At 34.5% G+C, this 24,077-nt stretch overlaps 4 protein-coding genes and 1 pseudogene across 4 annotated transcripts; 2 read left to right on the plus strand and 3 right to left on the minus strand.

Annotated features, from left to right (window-relative positions):
- Positions 1–775: 775 nt before the first annotated feature.
- LOC100820289 (uncharacterized) lies at positions 776–2,016 on the minus strand. Its single transcript, XM_003517466.5, has one exon. It carries the CDS (start codon positions 1,596–1,598, stop codon positions 969–971), a length of 630 nt encoding a protein of 209 aa, XP_003517514.3. The 5' UTR covers positions 1,599–2,016; the 3' UTR covers positions 776–968.
- A 750-nt stretch (positions 2,017–2,766) lies between these two features.
- LOC100787492 (phosphatidylinositol 4-kinase gamma 2) lies at positions 2,767–5,869 on the minus strand. Its single transcript, XM_003516674.5, has 2 exons — positions 3,876–5,869; positions 2,767–3,486 (listed from the first exon to the last, which is right to left on the minus strand). The coding sequence occupies exons 1-2, from the start codon at positions 5,205–5,207 to the stop codon at positions 3,109–3,111; spliced, it is 1,710 nt and encodes a 569-aa protein (XP_003516722.1). The 5' UTR covers positions 5,208–5,869; the 3' UTR covers positions 2,767–3,108.
- Positions 5,870–7,570: 1,701 nt separating this feature from the next.
- Positions 7,571–10,335, plus strand: LOC100788021 (GDSL esterase/lipase At5g08460). The gene is made up of 5 exons (XM_003516675.5): positions 7,571–8,129; positions 8,225–8,352; positions 8,434–8,673; positions 9,480–9,735; positions 9,833–10,335. Exons 1-5 carry the CDS (start codon positions 7,760–7,762, stop codon positions 10,063–10,065), a joined length of 1,227 nt encoding a protein of 408 aa, XP_003516723.4. The 5' UTR covers positions 7,571–7,759; the 3' UTR covers positions 10,066–10,335.
- Positions 10,336–10,436: 101 nt separating this feature from the next.
- Positions 10,437–12,649, minus strand: LOC100788558 (SUN domain-containing protein 5). Its single transcript, XM_041015144.1, has 4 exons — positions 11,444–12,649; positions 11,245–11,330; positions 10,529–10,682; positions 10,437–10,451 (listed from the first exon to the last, which is right to left on the minus strand). Exons 1-4 carry the CDS (start codon positions 12,647–12,649, stop codon positions 10,437–10,439), a joined length of 1,461 nt encoding a protein of 486 aa, XP_040871078.1.
- A 3,157-nt stretch (positions 12,650–15,806) lies between these two features.
- On the plus strand, positions 15,807–23,930 carry LOC100789090 (cytochrome P450 97B2, chloroplastic-like; annotated as a pseudogene).
- The last annotated feature ends 147 nt before the right edge of the window (positions 23,931–24,077 follow it).

Genomic DNA, 24,077 nt, shown 5'->3' on the forward strand with positions numbered 1-24,077 from the left:
TTTTATGAAAGCAAAAAATAATTATTTAATATATTAAAATAAAAAATTATTTTGTGGGCACAATTACCCCTATTGCTCTGTGTACAAGTGTACATATCTCTATCACCAAACATATAAATCAATTGGTAAAGAATTGTTCCAATTTAATGATCTTGTGTTTAACATTTGAATATATAATTATATTAAATATTCAGATGTATATCTTTATTATCCATAATAAATTTCTACTTGATTTAAACAAAATTATCTTGCATGAAAGATGTATGTGATCTTTAAAAAAAATCATGTCACTTGTGTGATTCTAATTATATTTTAAAAGATTTTTAGGGAAATATTTTAAAAGTTTTATCATTTACAAGAGATTTAATTATAATGCATTTATAAAATAGAATGAGATTTCTATAATGTGTAAAAAATAAATGGAACTTTGTATAGATTTTACAAATGAAAAAGGTTTTGTATAAGAAATACAAAATAAAAAGGTAAACTAATTTGTTAAAAAAAGTATACTATCGAACGTGCATCTGCATCCGTGTTGGCTTAAGCTCACAAAAGGCAAAAAAACATCCTCCTTTTCCTTTTAAACCAATAGTTCCTATTCACTTTCTTAGTTGGCTTGTAACTTTGTAGTAATTTCGTTATTTAAATATCAAATAATTGACACCATAATATATACAGTTATCTCTATCTTTTTTTTCCAAAAAAAAAAACAAGACATTTACCATCCTTTAAGTGACCTTCAACTTATATTGAAGGAAGATAATCCCTTATACTATTTTCATAATTTTGAAAGACAATTTATTATCATTTAGATAGATAGTTCCTGCTACAATATATTGGATTTTGGATGCTGAATTTAGCTCCTAACGCTAATTTGGTAACCCTTGATGAAAAGTACTGTTACAGTAGTAGTAGTAGTTTACAGTTACAAAATGGAAAGGTGAAAGAAAGAAAGAATTACTGCTAAATTAGCACCGAAAACCTAACACCGATCCATCGTTGATGGCGATGGCGACCCTGCATTGAGCTTTGGCCTCCACGTGATGACTGAAAAGGTGTAACACTCTCACGCGCCCCGCCATCTCTATCCTCGACTCCATCTCCATCGTGGGCCCCACACTACTAGGCCCATCCACGGAGGTGGGCCCCAGGCCCAAGGGAAAGGACTGAACGGTGAAGGTGGCGGCCATGTACTGAGTCCTGCCGGCGGCGATCTTTCCGGCCGGAACGAACATGAAGCCGACCTGTCTGCCGTAGTAGAGAAGCTGGAGCGAGCTGTCGTAGTGGGAGAAGGTGCCTCGGTTAGGGTTCCTAACGGAGGCGTACTGGGAGAAGGTGAAGTTGACGGTGCCGTTAGTGGCGGAGAAGGAAGGGATCTGGATGGCGCTCACGGCGATTTTGGGGTACTGCGGCTTGAACACAGTGAAGTAAACGATGAAGACCACAATGAGAAGGAAGATCAAGAAAACGGTGGCCACGAAACACGAAGCTAAGTTAGTGCGGTTCTCGGGCTTCGCCATGGCTCGCTCGGTGTTGGAGTGTGAGGATGGATGGATTGATGTGGCAAAGTGAAACATAACCCACGCCCACGGGCACATGGACTGGCAGTGTCTCAAGAGATGGGTAGGACCATAGCTAAAACTTTGATTATTTGTTTTTTTGCCTTCAATCCAATTCTCTTTACCTGTAATTTTTTGTCTTGGAGTGGACACTGAACCCTTTATTTTCTTAACAAAATTTACATTAATCTCTAAAAATTACTATAGTTTATAAGCTAGAGTGAGAATTTTTCAATTTTACGGACCTTTGGGTTCAATCCTTATAATTTATGGGTCTGGGTCCATCCTATCACTTGTTTTTTTTTGTGAGAGTCTCTGTTGATTGAGGTAAAAAACTCTCGCCCTCTTGTGAGGATGAATATGAATTGATTATTATTATTGATTACTTGATTCCAATCTAGTTTGTTGGACGGCTCATTTGATTTATATATGTACTGGCCAATTTAGATCTTAGGGTGATTGATATATTTGATCTTGGGATTTTATTACAAGTGGTCCCACAATTTAGAATTTGACAGGTTGAGAAGGTTTTTTTTTATTTTTTTATCTTAATGATCTATTAGTAGTATTTTGGGTAAATATTTACTTGGTATTTTAACGGTTTGCCATCGGCCACTACATAAAGTTTCCTTGTTGTGTCTAACAAAAAAAAAACAAAATTCCCTGTCGTGCCTTCCGCCCTATGCAACACTGGTGGTCTGATTTTGGTTCTCAATGCAGTGTAGTGTATGTGTAGGTTCTCTGCACCAACGTTGGTGTATTGGTTTCCTTCTCTTGAACTTGTTGAAGTTCAGTTATTCTTGCACCACACCACATGGCTAGCCGTTAGTGGTCCTGCTTAAGGAGAGATGGTGCCTACACTGAAAACTAATATTACACCTGCAATTTTCATATATTATACGCACAAACAAAATTGTTTAGCACATTGTCGTTATAAATCTGAACCGCCCATTATTGTTAAGATTAAATTAACAATTATTATTATTTAGGCCATCCATGGTCCAAAATGTTCAATGACCATTCGTCAAGAAGTGTTGTCCTTGATTTCAAATTTTGAATCACAATTTTTTTATTTGTTTCTCTAATTTAGAAAATATAAGAAGCAACAACAGATAACAATAAGAATTAGTAAGGATGCTTGGATCGTGAGTAAAAATGCCTAAATAGCAGGCATCAATAATATATTTTTAGGAGTAAAATGCCCTTCTTGTGAAGCTTCTAAACATATTACAACTATATACACACAAGGCATTCATCCAGCTCCTGTGTTAACCACCCTTCACACAAACCTAAAATACATAAAATCTTAGTAGAATACATCTTATTCAGACCCTTTTAACTTCAACATGGCAATACAATTCTGAATAACAGTTCACGGAAGTGTATGAATGAGAGATGAGCAGGAGCTTCAAGCCCTATATATGTCCAGAACGCACCTAGCTACCCCATTTTAAACAATCTGCAGTCCATCCAAATATGGACTATAGTATTCACTCAATACATCCAAATATATATTATTGTTATTATATAACTATGAATCAAAGAGAGTCTATTTTGAAAGCTTATCAAGGCGGGAATCCATGATCTGGGAGACAGATTCAAGAAACACAGATTCCTCCATGCCAGGTAGCAATGATTCTTGGGCTTCACAAATAATCTCCTCGATGACAGATTCTTTGTTCAAATTTTCCCTACACATAATGCTTCCAATGTCATAAGGAGTGAGACCTCTCTCAACCCCTTTCTTCAATAACATTGTGGAGATTCGGAGTGTTCGTGCACACTCAACCGGGACATCCCACCCGAAATATTTCAGAAGCTCTATGTCTTTCTCGGCATCCAGAGATTTGATATAATCAACCGTATCAGGGGAGTAAGGCTGACGTGCTTGGGGCCAATAAAGCCAATCAAATGTACAATCCTCAAACTGCAGAGAGAATAACGATTGTGTCAACACCTTGTACCAATGCAATACCCAACAACGTATGTTGATACTCTTTGACCACTTTTTCTATGGGCTAATCAGATATGTAAATAAATAATCTCTTTGGATAATGATTTATAAGAATTTTGAAAATATATAAAACAAATACTTGACATCCGGAGATATAAAGTTGGCCCAGTAATTGGAGAAGGGAGGAGGGAGAAGTATCAAATCCCCTATTTGATATTTTTTTAAAAACTAACAAATTAACATTTGCTGATAAAAAAAATTACTTGACACAGTTTTCTTATTACAAACATAATAATCTCACATTGTAATGCAGGAGAAATGAAATTGCAAGGAAAAGAAAGAAAAGAACACGGAATGCTTACTTTCTCTGGAAGACAGTAGCCATGATCAATGGGAATGAGCAAAGTGTGACCACCTGCCTCTTTCCTGAACAATATATTTCCAGCATGCCTATCTGCATTAGCCATTCTTAGATCAAGCACGGTGATCTTATGCACCTCCTCCGCAGAAAAAGCCCCTGGTCCAAGGTCCTCACAGTTACCATCATTGCTCATAAACATCTGCAGGGACCCCACCTTGGAATGCTTTGAGGAGTAATCAAACCCATCTGGGTGGTTAAAGGCTTGGTGTAAGCACTGGACCATAACAGTTGGGGGAACCCCAGCAAAGCCTAGTGCTTCACCTGTCACCAACCGTGGCCCAGCTTTTGGATGATCTAATATATATGCTGCAACTTCTCTCATAGCTCCTTCTCCAACCTTTGTCCCTATTTTTAAACCTTCGCCATTAGAGGAAACCGGTAGGCCTTGAGGGTTATTAACCGCATTTGGCTCCTCATCCATGGGCTTGAAAACTGAAACATACTCCATACCTGCTGAATCTTGCATGAAGTAAGTCCCACCTGTGCCCTCGGAGGATCTGATAGGGTTATTCCCTTTCTTCAAACCATCGAATGTGGAGCCAATCAAGTCCCAAAGAAAAGGAAAAAAACTGACCTTAGGATTTACAAAAACTGGTTCCAACCAGAAATCTAAACCAGGTGGTGGTATCTTTGGTGTCACCTGATTCTCTTTCTCTCCCTCAGCAGAGCCATCAGCAACAACCGAAAGCTCCAAATCCTTGTGAACTGGTTTGGCATTAACCTTTGCTGAATTTCGAACCACCAAATGAATGACACCATCAGCATCATCAGTGTTGCATATATCACGGAAGAGCCTCTGGTCATGGAGCTCTTCCCCACCACAGAAAAGCTCTTGATCACCCTCAAGGTCAATGAAACCTTCTCCCTTCTTCTTCTTGATGCGTTGCTTAAGATACCCCACATTTCTATGTCTATCAATCTGAAACTCAAACTCCTTCCCACAGGCAGTCCTCACAACAATGAAGATCATGTCAGAGAGACGGAGAACCAAGTGAAGAACATTGCCAGCAGTGACACCGTAATCCTTGATGAGTGCATCCTTGCGGGCAAGCTCTCTGCCACCATAGACCAGCTTGTGCTTCTTCCCTGCGATTCCTTTGCATGCTTGAATCCTCATTTTCACCGAAGCTATGGAGTCAGACTCCAATACACGCATTGGTCTCAACGCACCGTCTACGGTTAGATATATCCGGATAGATTCGCCAGAGCAACGCCCTTGCCAATGCACCGATTTTTTCAAAATCGGTCTCACAGCAACCTCAGAAACCGACATCTTTCAAGGTTGAACAATTTTTTTTTTCTTTTTCCTAAACTCAAGTCCTTCTAACTTAAGTTGTTATAATTAACGGAAGGAACCCATATACAACTAAGAAGAAGAAGAAGAAGAAGAAGAAGAAGAAGAAGGTCTCTCAATCAAAGTGATTGAAAAGACCCAAATAAAAAAAAAAAGAGAGGAGAAAAAAAAAACGAATTTTTATGGAAAAATTGTCATGCCCAGAAAGGAAACTCTGGTGCTGTATGCCGTATAAAATGAAAGGAAAAAAGCAATGAACGAATCTCTCGTAAGAAGCTTGAATTAGGAATGGTAGCAATCGAGAGTGGATTCTTACCAAGGGAAAGAATCAAGGAAAAATGTTGGAGGGGGAGAGCTTAAATGGAAGCAGATTCAAAAGATAGATAGGGATTAATTTAACTAATTCCAGCGAGGGCCGATCTTTTTGTGCTCCAATAAACTTGTTGTTACTTCCCAACAGAGACGGAGAAAGAACGATATTGTAGCCGTTGGCTTTTTATAAAAATTTTGACCCTATAACGGGAACATTTTTTAGATAGTGCAAATCTATTTGTAACACCAGTAACAAGAATAATGCTAAATATCACGAAAACGAGTACGAGGAGCGTTTTGTTTTGTTTGGACTGTTACAATCTACGGACAACGGTAGACAAAGACATCACACCTACATAATTGCCCCTTGCGTCCGGAGTAACGTTGTGCATTAACAGAATAAACCTAAAGCTAAATTGTTGTACCTTAACGTTTAATTACATTATTAAAATGCTTTTACTCTGATAACAATCATTAAGTGGTGACAATTATTTTCATGCCGTTGGGTCATGCTATCGAGGCTGGGCGTCCTTAGCACCTTTTTTGGGCCAAATCATTAAAAAAAGACTACTAATGCATTCATTTTGATTTTCCTTTGATTATTGTTTGAGTGTATGCTTGTGGAGGGTGCATAAAAAAGATAAATAAATAAATTTGTGTGAAAATACTTTGATAATTTAATTTCTGAATACGGAAAAAGCGTGATAGATTTATACTATAGATAATTTAATAATAAATTAGTATCTAAATTTTATAATTTAATATTAAATTAGTTATCAAAAAATATAATTTATCATCAAATTATTTCTTGAATGTTATAATTTAATGATAAAATCATCTTATAAATTTAACGCATGATTAATTTATTACATTTTTTTACATTTTTATAAATTAAATTTATATTTTTTATCTTTTAAGGATCAATTTATTACATTACAATTTTAAATACGAATTTCATTGTTTATCTAAAAAAAAAGTTGACCACATTCACTTAATATAACACTACCAATTTGTAAAGTAAAAAGGTTGGCATTTGAAATAAGCTGAATAATGTTTCTTGGGAGTCCCATGACTATGAGATACAGTACCATGCATTATGAGTAATAATATAGTTTAAGGTACACTAATAATGTAATCTAGTAACAGAAATAAAAATTGGTAAATTTTACTTTCCTGTATTATTGCACTTCATGTGCCCTTGGTCCCACCACGTATGATCCATGTGTCAATCATCAATGTTTTGAAATGAACCAACGACAGTCTCAATAAAATGGTCTTATTATTCTTTATTTAATTTCATTTATAAATATATCCACATCCACCACTATGTCCTCTCAAGATAAGTTTATGGGAAGCCTCATGGACACACTCTCATTACCTAAACATATTTATATTATGAAGGATGATTAAAAAAATATGGATTTTCCTATACTATATGTATGCAGCCAGTACCCACCAGAAAAAAAAAATGGCATCTGAATAATTACAATTCTTTTGGGGTGGTAGCACCGCCCTCTCCGACTTCTGACTTTGTGTTAAATGTGTTTCTTCAAATTTGGAGAGGGTATCTTTAATGACCATTACGGCCGGTGGGCAGTTGCTCACGTGTCAAGTAGATACTATTTTTTCCACCGTACCCTCACCTTTTTCTATGTAACAGGTGATTTATTTAATATTTATTAGTTATTAATTGACTAATGTGGGGTTTCTTTTTATTGATTTGACTTAAATATGTTTTGTTATGTAAGTTAACATTTTTTTATTTTTGGTCTAATGTAAGTTTATTTTTCTAATTTTATTTCTTGTAAGTTGGTGTTTTTTTAATTTTGGTTTCTCTAAGTTTTTTTTTGTTAACTTTTAGTATTTGTAAATTTATATTTTTTTAATTTTAGTTTCTTTAATATTTTAATTTTTCATTTGTAGTCCAGAAGTTTGTGCTTATAGAAACTAAAAAAAAAAAATCTTATATGAATTAAAATTGAAAAAAATATAAATTTACAGACATAAAAATGAAAAAATATTAATTTACCCAAACCAAAAATAACAAAACCCATAACTTAAGTAACAAAAACATATTTAAATCTATTATTTATTTTGGTCCAATTTCCCATGGCGCCTTATTCAACTAGACATGGGCCGAAGAAGTTTTCTGGCCCAGATTGGAGCGGGCTTCCTTGTGGCTCCGATGAGACATAAAGGGTATTTGTGACATTTGGTGAATGACATATTGTTACCCGCCAAAAGAAGTGTACAAAACATTTGTGGGTGAAGGCAAGAAGAGAAAGATGATGAGTGTGAGAGTTATTGTGTACCTTTTATCTACTGTACTAGTAGTATCTTCCACATTTGTAGAATCAAGAGCATTGCTTCAATTCCAAGATCCTTCTCCTCCCTCAACTGCACCTTCTTCTTCTCCTGTCCCTTTAGCGCCAGCGTTGTTCGTCATCGGAGACTCCTCCGTTGATTGCGGAACCAACAATTTTCTTGGCACCTTCGCACGCGCCGATCACCTTCCTTACGGAAAAGATTTCGACACCCACCAACCCACCGGAAGATTCTCCAATGGAAGGATCCCCGTCGATTATCTTGGTGATTAAAGATCCTATCTTTATAACAAATTCGTAGTACATGTTAGTTTAATTGATTGTTTTTCTTGAACTAAAGTAAATGTTATTTATGATAAGCTCTGCGTCTTGGGCTCCCTTTTGTGCCAAGTTATCTTGGGCAGACAGGGGCTGTGGAGGATATGATTCAAGGGGTAAACTACGCTTCTGCTGGCGCTGGCATTATTCTCTCTAGTGGCTCTGAATTGGTTTGTTTCATTCACTTCTTTTTGTCCCTTTTCTTTCCCACTGATTAAAAACATGTTGTAAGTTCATGTAAATTGGTGCAGGGTCAGCACATCTCCCTCACTCAGCAAATTCAGCAATTTACAGACACACTTCAGCAGTTTATATTGAACATGGGCGAGGATGCTGCAACCAATCACATATCCAATTCTGTCTTTTATATTTCTATTGGAATCAACGACTACATTCATTACTATCTGCTCAATGTCTCCAACGTGGATAATTTGTACCTACCCTGGCATTTCAACCACTTTTTAGCATCTTCACTCAAGCAAGAGATAAAGGTAAAATGCTCTAAGATTTATTTTCTCGTTCATTATATTTTCTTTTTATATAAAAAAAATCTTGTTATTCATCCATTAATCCATTTTATAATTAAAGCTCGAATGCCTTATTTTGGTGTCATGTTCAAGTGTCAAACGACACTTTTTCTTGAGACCCTTTTTGACACATAAACATAAGTCCATACTTGTCCATGGTCACAATGGGAGCTAGTCCATATAAATAAAATAAAAATAAAAAAAAAGGAACTCTTAGAAATTGAGTTTATTTAAACTTTTTATGTAAAATGTAATGTTTAGTAATAAAAAAAGGTTGGGACATGTTTATTACGTAACAATTTTATTTTCTCCAACTTTTTTCATTTTATTTTTCACCCCACCTTAACTGAATCAGAGCATGCCCTCTTCATCTGTTTGTATTATTTTTATATACTAAATCTAGTTCAATTGTCGCTTGTACCTGTATTGTACATAACTACTTCTACTAGGGCAGGTTCAGTTAAGAAATTGTTTAGAAATGTCAATAAAAAGTAATGCTTTATATTCATTCTCTAGATGAGCGTCTAAACTAGTAAATTATTGGATCGTCTTGGGGCTTTTGCACCTTTAGTGTCCATGGCATTGCAACTTGCAGTTTTTTTTGCACACGATTAACTTAGCCCGATTAACCTAACACTTATTTTTCTCTACATGAGACATATTCAAAATTTTCATGTAATTTTATACATATTTTTCGAAATTTTCTTGACAGAAGAGCACACGGCAACTGAAATTGATTCCTAACTGATACATTATCTTCGATGAAACAGAACTTGTACAATTTAAATGTTAGGAAAGTGGTGATCACGGGACTTGCTCCTATTGGCTGTGCCCCTCACTACTTGTGGCAGTACGGCAGTGGAAATGGAGAATGTGTTGAGCAGATAAATGACATGGCCGTTGAATTTAACTTTCTCACGAGGTACATGGTTGAAAATCTTGCTGAGGAGCTCCCGGGTGCCAATATCATCTTCTGTGATGTGTTAGAAGGTTCCATGGATATTTTAAAGAATCATGAACGTTATGGTACAAGTATTTTTTTGTTTTTATACCTCTCTGTCTATTAGGGAATTTCTGTAGCATTTAACATCACATCTTATTCGGCTTAATGTCCCCTAATTAGGCTTTAACGTCACGAGCGATGCCTGCTGTGGATTGGGAAAGTACAAGGGCTGGATCATGTGCTTATCACCAGAAATGGCATGCAGTAATGCCTCCAACCATATCTGGTGGGACCAGTTTCATCCAACTGATGCAGTGAATGCCATTCTGGCCGACAATATATGGAATGGCCGGCACACTAAAATGTGCTATCCTATGAACTTGGAGGACATGGTAAATAGGATGGCAAGATGATATTTTGATGTTAGTTTACTCCCCTTTTTGCACATTAGTGTTTGATACCTCAATGGCTCTGCTAATAAGTAGGTAGTCTTTTTTTATTTTTCATTTTTTGCACATGTTGCTGCTGAAGAGAACTAGTGTAGATACATATAACGTTGTAAACATATAATGGTTGTCAAATATTAATACTAACAAAAACTTCTCTGTGCATAAAATCTTTTCAACTACTAACAAGTAATGAACTAATAGGCACTGAAAAAAGAGTTCAGCATCTCACTGCATAGTTGCAACCTATGGAAGTGAAGCATCTGGAACCACTTCTTTTGTATGTTGCAGTACAGTAACAAAAATGGCTTACTACGTGACAACTTTAAACATATTAACTATAGAATGCCTATCTATAAAACAATATAATGAATATTGTTACACTACAGCATACAAATAATGTTGCCCATCCTCTAATTGTCTGGCGCACCTTATCTGCATTGTATGATGCAGAAAACGTCAACATATGTACTGAAACTATCTTGAGAACTGCAAGGCACACAAAAACAAGACTCGTTGCTAATACAGCAAGTTCTTTGGTTTCCATATTTACTTGATTACTTGCAACCTTTCGAACATCTGATCTGAAATGAAAGTGTATGAATGACATGTCAATCACCAGACCGGAGAAACGGTATATAGGAAAGAGAGAAATATCACTGAAGCAATGGTAAGGAAAAAGCAATCTTCTATTACAAAATGATGTAAAACCAGGGTTGTTAACCCTTGCCAAGTTAGCGTCAACAATATGAGCAAGCAGGGATAGGAATAACTTACACGAGTTGATTTCAAATTTGTTATAATAGCATCTTAACTTACTTTTGGTGAGCCCTAAAATGTCACGTGAGATTTAAGAATTTTAACAAGTTTTCACTTGTATGGTCCAATCCATAAGAACTTAAAATGGGTTCTAAGATTGTCTCGCAATTCTTAAGAACAGTTAAGACTTAAGAACCATTGCTTATATAAACAAAAACAAAAAAATCCCATGTCAATTACTCCAACAGTGAAACTATATAAGAACTAGTTTTTAATAAAGAACCCCATGAGCAACTCCCATTGGAGATTCTCTAAGACATGAATTTGAAAAACCAATAATGGGATAGATAGCTTTTAATCAATGTTATCAAAATGATCTATACTAACCTTAGCATGCTATTTTCTCTGGCTATTTCATTAAGTTGAGATGAGACAGCATCTTTCCAAGACTCAACCTCAGATATTCCTTTTTCCTGGAAAATGAAAGAGACCAAGAATTGTAAATGCATAGGAGAAATTGAGAGTGACACATGATGAAAACACAAAAAGAGGAAAAGTACAGGCACTGAGGCACAAGGTAACCTACCATATTTGTGTTCCACTGCCAGAGATCTTTGATCTCTGATTTGCTTTGTCCAAGGCTTTCTGATAATCTGGACAACTCTTTCTCAAGATCTGGTATTTTAACCCGTTGTCTGCTGTTCAATTCTTTGATGTAATCCTCAAGGGAAGATAAGTTTACCTCCACTGACTTCACTTTCTGCATCAAAATCTTCAGAACAGTGTCACCAGCTACCCTACCATTTAGCTGTTGTCTAAGTTCTAATACAGGATCGGGAATCAAGTTCGCAGTCATTGTTGTTTTTACCGCTTCTGTGTCAAACTCCCGAGCAGTATCATTGCTTGTTATCTCAGCAGCCACAGTATCATTCTTAGTATCAACTTTTTTTCCATTTCTGTCAATTTGACCATCTTCTGATTTCAATGAAGAGGTGTCAGTGATATTATGAACAGGCAACTTATCAGGAATGGATGCCACAGAAGCAACAATTAGATCCTTAAGCATCCGCTCTATTGCATTGATCCCATAAACTTCCACAACACTCAGTGTGCAGTAAAACTCGGATCCATAATGACTAATCAAGCTCAACTTTAAATACCTTGCCCATTTGGGTTCAGGCAGCTTAAAGATCTGTGCATGCTTGACATTGGCAGCAATGAAGTTTCCCAGCATGTTCCATTCTTCAGTTGGATAGTTCAAACTTCCAGCCAAATCAAATTCCTTGAAGTTGGAAGAATAATGCTCAAAGTTTGCAATCTTCACGGAATCAACGAGGGTCTCTTCTGAGAGCTCAATAACAACAAATTTTCCTTCAACAGAACAAGGGTTTCTGAGGTACTTGTCATGATCCTTCCCAAGTATATTTTTTGCACCTTTGGCCTCCTTATTATGGGCCACCACCTTTGCACCTTTGGACTCAGAGGCATAGTTGTACACAGAACCATCAGATTCAAGCCTGTGAGTTATGTTAACAAGCGCAGAGTTCATGCCCTTTGTTTTTTCTTGCGCTCGAAATTCATCGTAATTGTGATGAAGTTTCTCATCAGGAATCTGGTTAAGTTTCTTTACGTCTTGTGGAGGCTGCAGTTTGCACACCAAATTACTACCATTGCCTAAAACGTGCCAAAACATTTGTTCTAAACTAGTTGTTTCAGGAATTGAGTAGGAGGGTTTTGCAAGTTTCTGACCAAGACTGTTGTTGGAGCTACCTGATTCATTGAGCTCTAACATAGCTGCATTTGAGAAAACATCAAGCAAGGATCGGCGACATTAATAGGAACAAAATAATAGGCATGCATGGTCGTTATCATTTCCTATAATTGCAAAAGAACAAAAACAAGACCAGATATTTCAATAGAAAACATGGTTATTGATAAGAATAATAAGTATTATTATAAGTTATTTATCGTTTCAAAAAACATGTGCATGAGCATATATGATTGCAATGTATGAAAATAAAAAAAAAGTGACCTGACCTCCAGTGCCATGAACGAGGCGAAGCTTGATGTAGAAGAAGAGGAGGCACCATAGGGAGAATATGAAGGAGAAGGAGAGGCCAAAAATGCTGGTATTGCATTGATGCCTTAACATTTGGAATTTGATGGGAGATGAACAAGAAGACGATGATGATTCTTCATGTTTCAGTTTCATCGGCACAGTCAGAACAGAGAAATTTGCGTGGCGAGTGGAAAAATAGAAATAGGCGAAGAAATAGGACTTAACGGCCACTCCCACCAATTCAACCGCAACATCAAAACTTCCGCTTTAATCTATTCTATTCTCGGTTCCCTTTGGATTAATTAAATCCACTTCAACTATAATTTTTACTACCACGTGCAAATTTTAATCTTTATTAACCTCGTTTTCGCCAAGTTTAATATATAGATTATTTTAAAAAATATTTCATCTAATTTATTAAAATTACATAAATTTAATATTTTTTATAATTAAAATTAAAATTTATATACAAAAATAGATTTACATAATTTTTATAAATTACATAAAATAACATAAATAATTTACAAATTAATTTATGTAATTTTCTTAACTTATATAATTGATATTAAAAAATTATTTACTAAATAATTTTTATAATTAAAACAAAAATATTATCATATAAGCTTTCTAAAAAATTAAATATTTAAATTTTATTCATTTATATAATTAGAATAAAATAATTTATATATTAAAATAAATTTATTTAATGTGTATAATTTACATATTAATGGATGTAATTACATTGATTTATATAATTAGAATAAAAGGAATCTATATATTAAATCAATTTACAAAATAATTTATGCATATTAATCTATGAAATTTAATTATAAATTAATAAAATTAAAATTAAAATTTATAAAATGATATAAAATAAAATTAAAAATATCTATATATTATATATTTTAAAATTTATAATTTTTAATAATTGAAAAAAAATAATAATTATTAACTAATAATACATATAAAATAGTATTTATAAAACTAATTAAGTAAAATAAGTGTTTTGTGGGTCTATTAGCTTATCTTTGAATAAAAGATAATTACTTTAACTCCTATTAAGATTAATTTTATTTATTCTTTTATTTTAATCTTTATTACATAAGTATCATATTAACATTAATATGTCATATCAAAATAAACGTTTGATTTTGAATAAAATATTAAAATTTTTTATTTTGAAAAATGAAAAAAAAGTCAAATTTAAAATTATAAGAGAATCAAAATTATAATTTAATTTTGTTGTAATAGTAAGATTGATTTAAAAAAAAAACTTAATTATACTTTTTTACTCCCTAACTTTTAAATATGTCCCTAAAGTTTTTTCTCACTTATTTTAACTCCAACTTACGAAATTTCGTATTTTTTTTCTAATTGATATATTGTCAATGACGAGGCAACTAACATGATGAAAAATATTGTTTATAAAACACTTACCCATAATTTTTGTCTACTAAGAGCACCTCCAACAGCAGTTGCTCTTCTTACGTGGACAATAAAAGCATTGCACCAAAGAAACTACAACCGTTGGAGAGAAACCAGAAAGGGACCCATGCTTGCTTTAGGGTGATTTACGTAACAATCATTACTCTTCAATTTTCGTGGGTCCAAGGTACAAAAGTTGCATTATAATATTGTTTTATTGTATTTCTTAAATTGAAATGATTTTTCTTGCACATTAAAATTGAAGATTAGATGTATTGTGAGGTACATTTGAGAAACATTAAAATTCCAGAAAGAGACTCATGCTTTGTTCAATTGCTTCGATGAATGGTGGCAGCACAGCATAAAGAACAAAGCAAAAATAATCAGTCCGATAATGTAGTTCAATGGATGAAGCTTTTAACATTTTAAAAGAATGCATTAAGAGAAAGAACAAATAGACACATGATACTCACATATTAGTTATGCAATGCCCCCTAAATATAACAGTAGAACTACATTAAGTAAAAAAATTATCAAATAAAAATCAACAAAAAAATTCAATTTCAAATGCCAAATTTAGAGAGGCAATGTATTTACTGTCAATAATAGAATTTATGGCATCTAATGAAGATTGATTCACTGCATTATTTTCAAAGCAAATGGTTGATGGCTTACTGGTATCATGTTCATCAGCAGCAGCAAACTCCCTTCATGCGCAGTGGTTCCATCAAACAAAATTAAAGAAATTATATTACTAATAAGAGATGATTATTTGATAGTAAAAATGCAGAATGAGAAAGTATTCTTGGATTATATAAAATGAAGAGAAACATGAATATCTGTAATACATTCATATCCAAGGGAAAAATTTAAGTAAAAAAAAAAAACGTCCTATCAATCTTCACTCCACCAATGGCCATCGTTGAGAGAAAGAATTTTGAGAATAACTATGTCAAGGCCTTTCATCTTGCCTCAATTCCCTAACTCTATCTGTACATGTACATGTAAATTATTAATTAGCCAATAAAGAAAATTTTTACGGAAGTAAAAAAAAACAAAAAATAAGAACACTTTATTGAACAAATACTGTATTCGATACTCAAACCAGACATCCAAAATGTCCCTTTAAAAACAAGTTCATAAGGAAGTGTCTTACTCAATAATATAAACTTACAATGCTCGTTAACCACTGTGGGACTCGCAACACACCTCCTCGAGCCCTTCATCAAAAAGCGAGGACTAACGACACTATTCACACCATCAGGAAGAACCAAAATTAGCTTCAATAAGAAACAAAAGGCATGGAAGCAAAAATTTCTTATATCGTATGGTATCAGAAATGAAAGATAGATAAAAGACAGTTTGAGGGTTTATTCATAAAAGTATTACAAAATTAGTTTATTTATACAAAAACAAAACCAACTGCTTAATCGTGATAGAAACTAGTAAGTGTAGTTATATTTGAAAATTTTAACTGTTCCAACAAGTAAATAAATTCCTAATGTTTTGTTTTATTCAAATCTCGATACACAAGAGCTTTTCTGTTTAATGTTAATTTTATGTTCAGAGCTTTGAAGGAGCATGCCATTTGTTAATCTATGTTTAAGCTATGTTTGTGTTGAATGTAGATGCCAATCAATTAATACCGATAAGAGGAAATCAAACAGAAATCTGCTGGACAACGCAAGTAACCTCCTTACGGACTTGTTAAGTGGTGGAAGTATAGGGTCTATGCCCATAGCTGAAGGTGCAGTCTCACATCTGTTTGGCCGACCTCTCTTTTTCTCACTATATGATTGGTTCTTGGAGGTACTTACATTTTTCTCAATCATGAACTATGAAGCACCGACACCGACACGGACACCGGACACGACACGGATACGGACACGTGGACACCTGTAATGTCCAAAATATAAAACGTAATACGGGTGTCGTGTCGGTGTCGGACACTGACACGGACGCGTGTCGGACACCGGATACGGCAAAGGGCTGAAGTGTCCGTGCTTCATAGATCATGAACTTGTTGTGTCCCACTTTACATAAGTTTTATATATGATTTTTTTTCCACTTTCACTTATCCTTTTTGTTTTCATTCTTATATTTGTTTGTTTTAATTTTTCACTTTTGAATGGAGTTCAAGGTTTGATTGGTGGTTGAATGGAGAAGGGGAGGGAGAGGTTGTGGGTTCGAATCCCTCTCACTAACAAAAACTAATATTTGCCTATAAAAAAATCACTTTTGTATTTTGGTGCTTTTACTTCAATGCATGTTAACTTATAGTTATATATGAGAATATATAGTTTCCTCATAAAATTACACAGATTGTTTTGTTTACTCTTTCCATCATTTTTTAGTTTACTCGATCATTCCTATTTTAATTATCATCTGAGGATATTATTGAACATGATGCAGCATGGCGCGGTGTATAAACTTGCCTTTGGACCAAAAGCATTTGTCGTTGTATCAGATCCCATAGTTGCTAGACATATTCTGCGAGAAAATGCATTTTCTTATGACAAGGTATGATCTCAGCTTTCGCTTGATTTTTGTTACTCTTGGTTCAGCCCATTGACAGAGAGGTTGTTTATTTGTGGCATCCTTTTGAATAGAAAAGTATGAACTCCATATTAAGCGAATTAATCCTCTGTTGATCTTTATTCATATGAAGTTTGAACCTGGAAAGGACCAAAATGTTATTTTGGCTATTCCAATAACTGAAATGAACTGAGTAGTTGAGTTCAGTGCCTAGCAAATTTACCCTCAATTAATCTTATGTTCACTTGATCCAGAAAATATGAAATGGAAAATACCAGAATGTTTTCAGTGATACTTGATAGCTAATTGAAATTGGATTTGATTTGTGATGAGTATTCTTTTACTCTTACCAACTTGCATTTTATCTATTAAAACACTGTCCAGCTTCTCAAATCTCAACTGTAGTTTCCTTCAACAAAACTACAACTCTCTATCCTTCAACCAGCTTCCTGTCTACCCTCTTTCTAACTAAGAAACTTCATGATAAAATTAACTCCTTCCCTGCTTATCCCTCATTAGTTTGAATATGTTGATTTTCTGGCAAATTTATGTGCCTATTTATTGAATAGTATATATATTTTATTTCACTTTAAAATCATCTTCAAAATTTCTCTAATTTGTGCATCTGCTTGTTAATTAAAAAACTAGGCAGTACTTGCTGATATCCTAGAACCAATAATGGGCAAAGGACTCATACCAGCAGACCTTGATACTTGGAAGCAAAGGAGAAGAGGTGTAGAAACTGTATTTAATATTTTTGTCACTTTCTCCCCCTTTTATCTCCTTGACTCTGCATCTGATCCTTTGTTCAATTTACAAGTCTTTTTCCCCATTCATAAAGTTTTGGGAGCTAGAAGGTATTAAAACTAAAAAGGTGCTTCAGCAGCACTAGCTTCTTTTCTGGAGTTTGGTTTATTAGCCTTTGAGAGCAATTGCGACACACATTTTACAAGATAGGCTTGTTTTCCTAGCCTCTTTATGGGTTTCTGCTCTTGGATTTTTCAAATGTTATATTTGCGAAGAGATTGGGATGCTCATTTGAGCTGATGTATTCTCTTTCTCTCATTATCATTGTAGCTTATAGAAGTAAGAAGATTCTTGATACTCCATTTTTTTTCTCTCTCTTGATATACGCTTTCTTTATAGGGAAAAATAACATAACAAAGAAAGTACCATAAATGACAATAAAAATAACAAAAGCCTAATCCCACTAGTTGAATTTGGCTACATGGATCACTAGACACCATTTGGCTCGAGTAAAGACCAAATCTTCAGAGATATTATTCACCATTAGATCCCTCTAACAAATTTCTCCAATGTCCTTGGTCTCTCTTTCTCCCTTTCCTAAAAACCATGCAGTCTATTCTTCTCACTGGTGCTTCTAGTGGCCTTCTTAGAGTGTGTCAAAATCACCTTAATGAATTTTTTGTCATCTTTTCCTCAATCAATTTCACACCAATATCTTCTCAATATATACTCATTTCCTATTTTTTCTTGTGTGGACATACATCCATCTTAACAATCTCATTTATACTTCTTCCGCCTTTTTCTCTTGTTCCTTTAAAGCCCAACAACATTCACCACTTTAGAGTATAGCCAGAAGTATAACATGGTAAAACTTTCCTTTGAGCTTGAGATGTTCTTGGCGATTACAAATAATTTCTGGTGTCTTTTCTCCATTTTAGTCATCTTGCTGTTATCTTGTGTGTGACATCCTCACTAACTTCTCCCATTATTTTGTAATATTGATCCAAGATATTTAAACTTAGAAACCTGTGGTATGACATCTTCTCTCATTTTATCTTCCAAGTATTATTCCTATTGTCTCTCACTAAAATTGCAATGCAAATACTTTGTTTTACTTCTATTTAAGTGAAAACCCTTTATTTCCAAAATTTGTTTTCAAAGCTCAAGTTTAAAGTAAATTGCTTCCCTTGATTCCTTGAGCAAAACTATATTATGCGTTAGGGATAATATTTTGTATGTCCGTGGTAAGCACATCCAAGACTAGATTACACATCCAAATTTGGTATATTGACGAGTTACTTACGGATTTGGAACTGTTAAAAGATATTTGCTAACCTATATTTTTAAGTTACTGCTTCCTAGAAAAATATCTGTTATGATAATAGCTTGAAGTGTTATTAGAGCTTACAAAGAACCTCAAACAGTCAAACTTCCAATTCCTAAACATTCTCCCCTATCTGTCAAATATCATTCTCAAATTAAATGTATGGAGCTCATCATTCCAATTCTTCTGGACTGCAGTAATTAACTAAATTAATACCAGCATTCTGTTACAACTTATGAGTCTAAATAACTTTTAAAGAATAATCAGTGGTTTCAATAGCTTGTCTTTCCTGTGCTAATAATGTCAAGTGTTTTATGAATGTAACCTAATATTATTTTTTCTTTTACTTGATATTTATAAAATATGCAGTCATTGCTCGGGCTTTCCATAACTCATACTTGGAAGCTATGGTCAAAATATTCACAACTTAATCAGAACGAACAATATTGAAGTTTAATAAGCTTCTTGAAGGAGAGGGTTATGATGGACCTAACTCAATTGAATTGGATCTTGAGGCAGAGTTTTCTAGTTTGGCTCTTGATATTATTGGGATCGGTGTGTTCAACTATGACTTTGGTTCTGTCACCAAAGAATCTCCAGTTATTAAGGTTTGACTTAAAGGTTATGCATTTCAAGTGTATATTGATGTATTGATTGTAAATGAAAGTAGACGTGGTAATTTTCTTTCTTATATTTGGCCTCCTTAAAAGTGTCTAGCTACCTATTTAGTGTACTTCTTTATTAATATGTACTCCAGAAGCTCAATCTCTTGATTTTACACGTTGAAGATAATTTCTAGTTTTCTACAAACAATTGTGTGGGTAAAAAAGGACTTATCATCATCAATATAAGTACATAATACACCTTAGTTAATTCTCAAAATTTTAGGCCATGCTGGGAATATGATTTTCAAGACCTTACTTTTTTATTTGTTCTGTTTACCTTTGGTTAGGAGAGCTCATATATCCTCTGCTTTTAAGTCTGTTATAGGCAGTCTATGGCACTCTTTTTGAAGCTGAACATAGATCCACTTTCTACATTCCATATTGGAAAATTCCATTGGCAAGGTGGATAATCCCAAGGCAAAGAAAGTTTCAGGATGACCTAAAGGTCATCAATACTTGTCTTGATGGACTCATCAGAAATGCAAAAGAGAGCAGACAGATTAGATACTACTTCGATTTCATGGTTGAATATTATGATTGACTGCAGGAATAATTATCATTGTTAGACTGTCATTATATTGATGGTACATGACATGGTCTTGATTACATTCTATTTGCAGGAAACAGATGTTGAGAAATTGCAGCAGAGGGATTACTTAAATTTGAAGGTGTGTTTATCTTAATGGATCTAATGTCAATTGCTAATGTTAAACTATCAGAAGAACTCCCTGAAAACTAGGAGTTCTGTAAATACCACCAAGTTTATTAAGATAGGAGTTTACAGGATGCAAGTCTTTTGCGTTTCCTTGTTGATGTGCGGGGTGCTGATGTTGATGATCGTCAGGTATATCTATACCTAATCCATTATGCTTACAAAATAACTATCCTGGCTAACATTTAGTTCCTTTCGATAAGTGGTAAAACTGCTTGTTTAGACAATATGTTTCACTTCAGGTAGCTTGTCAAAGTAGGCTTTTGTTTACTTTTTCTCTCTCTTGACAGTTGAGGGATGATTTAATGACGATGCTTATTGCTGGTCATGAAACAACAGCTGCAGTTCTTACTTGGGCAGTTTTCCTCCTAGCTCAAGTATGCTAGTCTAATATATCTGAAAGTGCCTGTTCATGATAGATAAGTTTAGGTTGTTGGTTGTTATGACTTTTTTCTGACTTTCCTCTTTGTGCAACACCATCTTAATGCTTACGAATTTCCTTATTACAGAATCCTAACAAAATGAAGAAGGCTCAAGCAGAGGTAGATTTGGTGCTGGGTACGGGAAGGCCAACTTTTGAATCACTTAAAGAATTGCAGTAGGTTTCCATTTCATATTTACCTTTTTTATTCACTGGAACCTATTTGATGGCCATTATTTTAATTCAGAAAGATTAACTAAATTTATAACAAATTGGCACATCTACATGAAAGACAAACATTACAAGTAGTTACTTTCAATTATTTTTTTCTTGATGTGAACTTTATAATCAGTCAGCTTTTCTCGCAAAGCAAGGTTTTAATGTCGGAGTTGAGTAGTTAACTGTAGGGTGTTTTCAGGGAATATCACATTCTTCTGTAGTGCTGTACCAACTCAGCTACTAGAGTAATACAGTTTGTTAAATACATTGTATGCTTTCAGGTACATTAGATTGATTGTTGTGGAGGCTCTTCGTTTATACTCCCAACCACCTTTGCTGATTAGACGTTCACTCAAATCTGATGTTTTACCAGGTATTGGTTTCTATTGATTACTTAATAAAAGATGGAAGGGAAACAAATTACATAATTGTTGTTATCACTTGGTATCCAAATATTGAGTACTAAAATTGTTCAAGTGTTTAGAATCCCAACCATCCATACGCAATATGAAAGTAAATGAACAATGGAACGTTAGGGAATAGGGAATGGATCAATCATGAAGATTGAACATTTATATTGTTTGGACTTCTTAATTGATGTCATGCTTTGCCCAATTAACACGGGCAATGTGGATTGGAAGTCTCCTACACAATAGAACATAATATAGAAAATTCCAACCTCAAAATAGAGATAAAGGAATTAATTTCGGAGTGAAAAAGAATACAGTGCAGAACAATCAGAAATCCTATGGAAATAGGGAAGAAAAACACAATGAAGAACATGCATCAGTTCAAAAGATCAAATCAGTTTCATGTGCTTATGGGACAAGGAGACAGAACAAAACAAGCATATTCAACAAAAATGATAAGGTGGAATAGATCTCCGAATAATAGATTCTGGCATTGCACTCTTGCCAAATGTGCTGCACGCTAGCCACAAAAACACAATTGCACAGCACCTTTTCCCTTTTGTGCTCGAAACATCTAGCTTGATAGAAACAGAGTTCAAAGCTAGGTGGACGGATACAATGTTCCCCTGACAGAAACTACCATGCAAAAAGGGGCTTGCTATTTGTTTTAGAGCTACTGTGGAGTTGAGCATGAACAAACATCAACAGTAAGAACTTTATGAAGCCTATACACCTGTAAGAAATCATTAGTTTATCTTATTATTCATTGCTTCTCACACAAAACCTTAGCATTAACATTGGAGGAAGGTTTTGTTTTCCAAGAAAAAGTCTGTCAAAGCTGATCTCTTAGGAGATGCATTATGAATCAGAAACTGGAATAAGGATTCACGAATGAAAGAACCTAAGGGGTTACTTTCTGAGATTGGAGAACTGAAAGGAACCAAGAAAGCCTAAAAAAGAAGCTAGGTAGAGAAGGTGCTAAAATGGGTAAGGAATCCAAACAGAATGAGTTTCCTTAGATTGAGGTCAAATAGTTTTAAATTAGAGTGTTGGTTTCATGCTGTCAGTGTAAAGATTTTCACATTGTAACCAAATAGAGATTACCTTAGATGTGACTTTTAAAGTAATAATTAGAAAAATCAATAATCTTTCTATACATATGGCAATTTATAATTGGATGATAGTGTTAAATACATTTACACTGTCAGTCTATTCTAACTAAATTCTTTAAATTGTAAATTAGTGAACGAGGTCAAACAGATTTATTTTTGTTTAGACATCTTATCACTCATGCATCATTTTCAAGCAGTATTGTAAATTAGTTTACTTACTAGGAATCTGTTTTTTGTAGCTGAGATTTTACGATCCACAATTTCTGTGTTCACTGAGTAATGTGACTATTTTCTTTTCTGTCTAGTTAATTTCTATATGTTGCTTCCATTTGAGATGTTGTATCTGTGGACTTATGTCACGTCACTTCTCCAGGTGGGCACAAAGGTGATAAAGATGGTTATGCAATTCCTGCTGGGACTGATGTCTTCATTTCTGTGAGTACAAACATATGTGGCTCCTTGTTTCTTTTATGAACAAATGCATGGATTTTATGGACAAGAATCCTCCAACGTTAAACAGGAACATGATAGGGTCCCCTTTTGTAAATCAGAATGGCACATTTAATTTACAGTTTCTTAACAACCAAGAGAGGGGTACCGTGTGGGAGTTTACCCCCACACAGTTGTGGCAGTTTTTTGTTTGTAACTTTTGCGTGGGGAAATAGGCAATCCTTTAGGTGGGCCATTACCTTCGGGATCCAAGACTTGCCATTAATACTTTGTTTGTTAGTATTGCAGTAACCTACTTTTTTTTTTCCCAACAAATAATCTATCCTTGCTAGCCATTTTTGTTATATAAAAAAAATCAAGAGGGTACTCATAACTTGGTTTACCATCAAAACTTCAATACAACAACATTTTTGTCTTGTGATTGTGGTTATTTTGCTCAATTTCGCTTCATTTATTTGTATGGCCCCTTAAATGTTCCTATATTCAGGTATATAATCTCCATAGATCTCCATATTTTTGGGACCGCCCTCATGACTTTGAACCAGAGAGATTTCTAGTGCAAAACAAGAATGAAGAAATTGAAGGATGGGGTGGTCTTGATCCATCTCGAAGTCCTGGAGCCTTGTATCCGAACGAGGTTGCTTCTTGCTCCTTTTTCTTCTTTTTGTGTTAACTCATTCTTGGGCATTGACAAGAAATGTTTATCTTATCAGGTTATATCGGATTTTGCATTCTTGCCTTTTGGTGGCGGACCACGAAAATGTGTTGGGGACCAATTTGCTCTGATGGAGTGCACTGTAGCGTTGACTCTGCTGCTGCAGAATTTTGACGTGGAACTGAATCGGTGGAACTAGTTACGGGGCCAACTATTCATTCCTACCAAAAATGGAATGTGGTGCAGATTCAAGAAGAGATCTAATTTACATTGACATATGTACCGTGCCCATTTTTCTTATACACGATAATGTATATTATTTATTATGCAAAATCAAAATAACGTGCAACTAAAAAATGAGTAAATTTTTATCCAAATAAAAAATTAGTAAATTCCTAGACTCCTCTTTGAGATTATTTTTTTTGGTTATATTGTCTTTGAGAAATTTAACACGAATATATTAGTTCTTAACATAAAATAAGTAAG

This window comes from Glycine max, chromosome 1, assembly GCF_000004515.6.
Source record: "Glycine max cultivar Williams 82 chromosome 1, Glycine_max_v4.0, whole genome shotgun sequence".
Lineage (NCBI taxonomy): Eukaryota > Viridiplantae > Streptophyta > Magnoliopsida > Fabales > Fabaceae > Glycine > Glycine max.